General features: G+C 46.4%; 1 protein-coding gene across 4 annotated transcripts in view; it reads right to left on the bottom strand.

The window, feature by feature from the left end:
* Window positions 1-1,051, bottom strand: part of DIP2C (disco interacting protein 2 homolog C) — a 401,118-nt gene extending 400,067 nt beyond the window's left edge. For all 4 annotated transcript variants that reach the window (XM_061585822.1, XM_061585823.1, XM_061585824.1 and 1 more), the window contains exon 1: window positions 300-1,051. In XM_061585822.1, the coding sequence (XP_061441806.1) occupies window positions 300-384 (85 nt within the window). In that variant the 5' untranslated portion in view covers window positions 385-1,051. The remainder of the gene's footprint in view (window positions 1-299) is intronic.
* Between the last annotated feature and the right edge of the window lie 6,122 nt (window positions 1,052-7,173).

The following is a 7,173-nucleotide window of genomic DNA, read 5'->3' as shown; positions in this document are numbered from 1 at the left end:
ACCTTCCAGAGATCCCCATTTCAGATGTCGCTAGTGGGTTGCTCGCCCACACACTCACACGCTCCTCACCTTACACACCCTGCCCTGCCCTGCCTCCTCCTCCGACTCCTCCTAATATCTCCCCCCCTCCACCCACTTGTTCTGGGAGCAGCCAACAATTCCCCAGAGGAATGGATGTCTCTCTAGCCACCTAGATCCTCCCAGCGCCCTGGTGGCGGAGCGGCGATGTGTGCAAGGCGGCACCGCGGAGGACAGAGAAGGGGCTCAAATATGCATTATTATTTCTCTGATCTCCTTACCTTCCGATAATTCCAGCTCCAGCTCAGCCAGTCGGGCTCTCACTTCCAGCGGCAGAGGAAGGCTCTCAAGGCTGCGATCCGCCATACTCGATCCAAGGAGATCTCTCTCTCGCTCTCCTTCTCGCTCCCGCCCTCCCTTCCTCCACTCCGGTCTTGTCTGTCGCTCTCCTCCTTTCTCTCCCTGTTGTGCGGTGCGTATCTGGGTCTGGCTCTTTGTTTGCAGTACACACAAACACACACACACACCACGCAGTCAAGGAGGAGGACGGGCGAGGGGGGAGGGGTAAGGAAAGGGAGGGCGGCAAATTAAAAACAAAAGCACCCGGCCCTCCCCCCCGCGCGCAGGGGTCGCGGTGTCCGGATGCCCCGAGTCCTCCTCGCGCGGTCTCCGCGGTGCATAAAGGGAGGAATCCACGCAGAGCCCAGCCCAGTCCAGCTCAGCTCAGGCAGGGATGGGGTGGAGGGAATGCAGAGATTTCTCCCCTCCTCCCTCGCCGCCTGCTGCCTTCAGTGAAGCCCCGCCATCGCTGCTGCTGTTGCCGCCGCCGCCGCCGCCTCCTTTTTCTCCTTGCAATCCTTTCGCATGGAGCGGAGCGGAGCGGGCCGCTGCAAGCTCGCCACAGACTCACGCACAGCCCCCCAGGGCGCAGCGCTCTCGCTCTATCCCGGCCGCTCGGCGGCTTCGCTTCTGCGACGGCGGCTGGAAACTGCGGTGCCGCTGCCGTGGGCTGCCGCTGCTTCTGTCACCCGCGCACGTGACTCGCCTGGGCGACACCGCCCCCTAGAGGGTGCGCTGGAGCACCAGCCCTTCGAGGGGAAGCCCGCGCGCCGCGATCTTAGGATGGAACGCGCCCCTCGCTGGGGAAAGAGCGCGCAGAGCTGTCTGCCTGAGTCACCTCTGGGGACAACGGCACGAAACGCAAACAAAAAAGCAGCTTTTTAATGAACAACAATTAAAAATGCGTCTGTTGTTGTCAGTCTTATTTATTATTTATTTCCACTTCTTTCTTTCTTTCCAAAAATATTTTGCTGACTGAGGCGTAACACCAAAAGTCGCGTTTAACCCACGCTCCCTAAGTCAAGGTGCGTTACTTGTAGCTATAGTACACTCAAGGCCCCTCAAGTTATTTCGGCGCTAGAGCTTCTTTTGGCACCTGAGGCAGGAAAGTGACGCTTCCTCCTTCCTGGCAGTAAAAAGAAAACAACACAGCAATAATAAATTAATAATTTGGCTGTTCTTTCATGACACCCCAAATAAGCTGGCTGAGGCAGCTGCCTCACTCTACCTCATAGTAGGGCCAGACCTATGTATGGCCTTTATAGAGAAATGTATAGCCTGCTCTCTAAATCCTTCCAAAGCAGCTTACAAGTATGAAATAGTTCTGGTACAACATACGGATAATAAGAAAAGATATGACAAATGGTAAAAACAATGGTAAAAATTCAGCAGCGGTAGCCATGTTGGTTGATTATAGGTTTGTTGTGGTACCTAAAATACAAACGTATTGTCTGGTAAGCTTTTCAGTCCACTTGATAAGATACATTAAATGTTATCCTTCATTTATTTTATTTATTTTATTTCTCATATATATATCCTACCTTTTTCCAGCCTTGGCTCCAAAACCAAATTACAAAAATAAAGTAATTCTGTACAGTTAAGAATAGACCTTAAAATGGCCATGCTTAAAAACAGTAAAAATCCAAATAAAACTCAGCCACAAACAGAGGGCCAGCTCTACCATTTGGCAGGGGGAGGTGGCTCACCTCTGGCATAAGACTTGACGGTACCATTAAAAGCCAGCAAGTGGTCAGTTATTTCACTATTATCTTTATTTATTTATATATTTATTTATTTATTAAATGTTTATACCGCCCCATAGCCAAAGCTCTCTGGGCGGTTCACAACATCAAAATATCAACATACAATTTAAAACCACACATTAATCAGTTTAAAACATAACTCATTAAATTTCCAAATAAACCTATACTAAACTAAAATACTAAAAATACTAAAATACTAAATGCTACAATACTGAAATGCTAAAATGCTAGAATGCCTGGGAGAAGAGGTAGGTCTTAACCTGGCGCCGAAAAGACAACAATGTCGGCGCCAGGCGTACCTCATCAGGGAGATTGTTCCATAATTCGGGGGCCACCACTGAGAAGGCCCTTTTTCTTGTTACCATCCTCCGGGCTTCCCTCTGCATAGGCACCCGGAGAAGGGCCTTCGATGTTGAGCGCAGTGTACGGGTAGGTTCATATCGGGAGAGGCGTTCCATCAAGTATCGTGGTCCCAAGCCATGTAAGGCTTTATAGGTTAAAACCAGCACCTTGAATCGAGCCCGGAAACATATAGGCAGCCAATGCAAGCGGGCCAGAAAGGGTGTTATATGTTCGGACCGTCTGGTCCGTGTTAACAATCTGGCCGCTGCATTTTGCACAAGCTGCAGTTTCCGAACCGTCTTCAAAGGCAGCCCCACGTAGAGCGCATTGCAGTAATCTAGTCTAGAGGTTACCAGAACGTGGACAACTGAAGCAAGGTCGTCCCTGTCCTGATAGGGGCGTAGCTGGGCCACCAACCGAAGTTGGTAGAAAGCACTCCGTGCCACCGAGGCTACTTGAGCCTCAAGTGACAGGGATGATTCTAAAAGTACTCCCAAGCTACGAACCTGTTCCTTCAGGGGGAGTGCAACCCCATCCAGGACAGGTTGAGCATCCACCATCTGGTCAGAAGAACCACCCACTAACAGCATCTCAGTCTTGTCTGAATTGAGCCTCAGTTTGTTAGCTCTCATCCAGTCCATTGTCGCAGCCAGGCATCGGTTCAGCACATTGACAGCTTCACCTGAAAAAGATGAGCATACTGGTGGCAACGCACTCCAAAACTCCTGATGACCGCACCCAGCAGCTTCATGTAGATGTTAAAGAGCATGGGGGACAGAACTCACCCCTGCGGAACTCCATACTGGAGGGTCCAGGATATCGAGCAATGCTCCCCAAGCACTACCTTCTGGAGACGACCCGCCAAGTAGGAGGAAAACCACTGCCACGCAGTACCTCCAACTCCCAGCTCAGCGAGCCTCCCCAGGAGGATACCATGGTCGATGGTATCAAAAGCCGCTGAGAGATCAAGGAGAATCAACAGAGTTACACTCCCCCGTCTCTCTCCCGACAAAGGTCATCGTACAGGGCGACCAAGGCTGTCTCCATGCCAAAACCAGGCCTGAAACCCGATTGAAATGGATCCAGATAATCAGTTTCATCCAAGAGTGTCTGGAGCTGGTCCGCAACCACTCGTTCTAGGACCTTGCCCAGAAATGGAACATTTGCTACCGGCCTATAGTTATTAACAATTTCTGGGTCCAGGGAAGATTTCTTCAGAAGCGGTCTCACTACTGCCTCTTTCAGGCAGTTAGGGACCACTCCCTCTCGCAATGAGGCATTAATCACTTGCCTGGCGCAGCCGGGAGTTCCATCCCTGCTAGTTTTTATTAGCCAAGAGGGGCAAGGATCCAACACAGAAGTGGTTGCATGCACCTGTCCAAGCACCTTGTCAACGTCCTTGAGCTGCACCAACTGAAACTCATCCAAAAAATCAGGACAAGGCTGTGTTCTGGAGACCTCATATGATTCAACTGCTGTAATATTGGAGTCCAAGTCCTGGCGGATGCAAAAGATTTTATCTTGGAAGTGCCTAGCAAATTCATTACAGCGAGCCTTAGTTGGTTCTACCATGTCCCTAGGGCCAGAAAGTAATAGCCCTCGGACAATTTTAAAGAGCCAATTTTTCATTATTTATTTATTATTTCATTATTATATTTGGCAAATTATTCCATTATTTGTTTATTTTATTAATATATCTTTTTCCACAATGAAGGGTGCCATTTATCTTTTCTTCCTTTTGGGCACTAAAACATCTTGGACTGACTACATAAATGTCATCAAGGCAGGATCCATCCATGGGACAGCAAGTCACTTTTCACTTATATAGTGGGAATTTCCTGCCTCTTTCCCAATGCATCCTCTAGCAAACCCCCTCCTCCAGCCCCTGAAAAGCCATTCCTGGCGGTCAGGAGGTCCTCCAAAATAGCAGGGGCTGGAACATTAAGCCAAAATCAGCAAAAAAAAGTTCCCATTCTTACATAAGTGGAACTGTGTTTTATGCACACAAGGGGATCTCTGGATCCTGCCCTAAAACTGCAACAAAAACAATTAAACACCAACTGCACAACCATTTTACATCCCATTTTAAATCTTCTTCCAAGTGAACAATGCTCCTTCTGAACATAATGGACTTCACCACCCTTGTAAAGTAGGGTTGGAGAACATTTCTCAGCTGAGGGGCCACATTCACTTGTGGGCAAGTGTCTAGGGGCCACATGCCAGTTGTAGGCAGGGCCAGAGGGAAAAGTGGGTTGAGCAACAGATGTGACTCTTAAGCTTTGTATAGTAGGCTATATTCCAGCAATGCTGGTCAGAGGTTTTTATACCTTCGTAGATTTCTCCATCCAGGCAAGAAGGAAGCATTATCATAGTTCAAGAACACATTCCAGCCAGGGAAAGACTCAAGGAATGTGCGGAGCAGGGACAGGGAGGGCCATGGCCTAGGGAGAGTCCCATGGGTCAGATAGTGAAGCCTGAAGGGCTACATCTGGTGTCTGGCTATAAGACTCCATTTTGTAAAGCTTTGATGAGGCTCCCTCAACAAGGAATTCCTTAAGGAGGGCACCACCACCAAGGAGGTCCTCAGCCACATAGATACCAGCTGAATTTCAGACAGTAGGAATAAAGATGTGAAGGGCCGGAGAAAAAATGGAAAAATTAGGTGGGAGGAATGTCCCCCCCCCAATTTTCCTATTTTTCCTCCTCAAAATTGGGGGGAACCTGTCTCTTGCCATGAATTTTTCCATTTTTTGCCAGGCCTTCACATCTCTAAGTAGGAACACCAAAAGCAAGATCTTCGCACACAGGGCACGCATATGGGAGGAGGCATCCATATTCCTCAAGATATGTAGGGCCCAGACCATTTATTACTTTGGACATTTTTTAAAAGCAGCAGTTTGAATTATGCTGGAAACTTAATAGTAATCAGACCAACTGCATCACGACAGGTGTAGCTTTGCTCTTTATAATAACCAATTTGTTAAGGAGGATCCACATGTCTTACCTTAATGTTGCACTTCCCTTGCATATCTTTAGTAGTAACATTAGAAAAATATTTGGGGAGTCAAAAAGAAAGGACAGAGTATGTAATGAGGAACAATAAATAGGGAATCTTGCATTTTCAAATTGTTAGGGAAATAGCACTCATCCATGCATGCACAAACAAGGAACTAGTCACTTTTCCAGAAGGCCATTTTTATTCACTTTTGTACTACCTATGTGCATTTTCTCAGCAATATATTTTGCCCAGGGTGGGTGCATGGAGGCAATACACCCAAATTCAAGTCTCCATTCAGCTATGAAACTCACTGGATGACCTTGGAACCAGTCACTCTCAGCCTAACCTACCTTACAGGGTTGCTGTGAGAATAAAATAGGGTGGAGTGAACCACGTATACCATTTTGAGCTCCTTGAAGGACAGGTGAAATATACCTGTAATACATGGTAATAAAAAAGTAATGCATATTGATGGTGGCTGTGTGTTCTGTTGCAGCCACCCAATCCCCCTTGACTCACACATACTGCCCTACAGTTTTATGAACATTGTGCGTTGGCTGCTGATTAGTTATCAGCCCATGTTCAAGATTTGGCTGTTAACATATGAAGCCCTGAACAACTCAGGATTAGATTACAGTCTTCTCCTTTATAGACCTATTATATCACTGAGATCAGGTGGGGAGGTTACATGAGTGGTAGGGTACTCTGCCAATTATCACCTGGTAGAGACCCAAGATTGGGGGATTTTCTTCTGCTGCCGTTGCATGCTGTGCCCTCTGACACATGGGAAGCACCCATCTGTTTTAGGCATCTTTTGAAAACATACTTTTCTTCTCAGGCTTTCCATTATTGTTAAAGCTGGGCCCTATACCTTTGTATCTGATGATACTGTGTATCTAATTTTTGTATTTTGTTGTTTTATTCTTAGTGGCTTTTTACTGGTGTTTTGTGTTGCATTTTTGTATCTGCTGTATACCACCTAGAGTTATTTTTAATATTAAGCAGTTTAGAAATGCTCTTAAATAAATAAATATAAAATTTATTGGGAGTAATTGTATGTGTGCCCCCTCACTGTACAACCAGCTCAAATTTTATTATTTTATTTTATTACATTTGCTGAAAGCAGCAACGTTACTGCAGTAAGACTACCACATAACTCTCAGCATCCATTAAGCTTGAGGGGTGTACGCTCACATCAACTTTCATTTCCGTTAAACAGGTTTTACAGATTTCTGTACTCTTTATAAAAAAAAAAAATTAAAACCTGTTTGACCAGAGATGACAGTGGAACATAAGAAATCCATACACCATGGGAAAGCAAGTCCTCTTGCAAACAAAACAAAACAAAAACTATTGCCTGGCTCCACCCTGAGATACACTGCACTATGATCTCAGACATGAACTTGTAGGACCAGGAAAAAACTAGCCCTGCAAAACCTGTTTGGCCACTGTTTTTCTCAGCGTACAATCTTTCTGTCCTTTTATCCAAACCTGGACTACATGACTTCTGAAAGCACGTCCAAACAGCTGGTGGAACAACTCTTTATTTTTTTATCCCCTACAGTGTAATAGGTACTCTGTGAGATAGGAGTAACAAGAGAACATACAGTCCAAAATTCACAAAGAAGTAAAAATATTCAGGAAAGGTCAGGGATTGACTATTGGGGCCAATCCTGGCCATTTACAGCCACTTAAATATAGCTGCAGGTCACA

Source organism: Rhineura floridana, chromosome 10, assembly GCF_030035675.1.
Source record: "Rhineura floridana isolate rRhiFlo1 chromosome 10, rRhiFlo1.hap2, whole genome shotgun sequence".
In the NCBI taxonomy this organism is placed as follows: domain Eukaryota; kingdom Metazoa; phylum Chordata; class Lepidosauria; order Squamata; family Rhineuridae; genus Rhineura; species Rhineura floridana.
The sequence above is the reverse complement of the archived record's forward strand: the minus strand, read 5'-3'. Positions and strand labels throughout refer to the sequence as shown.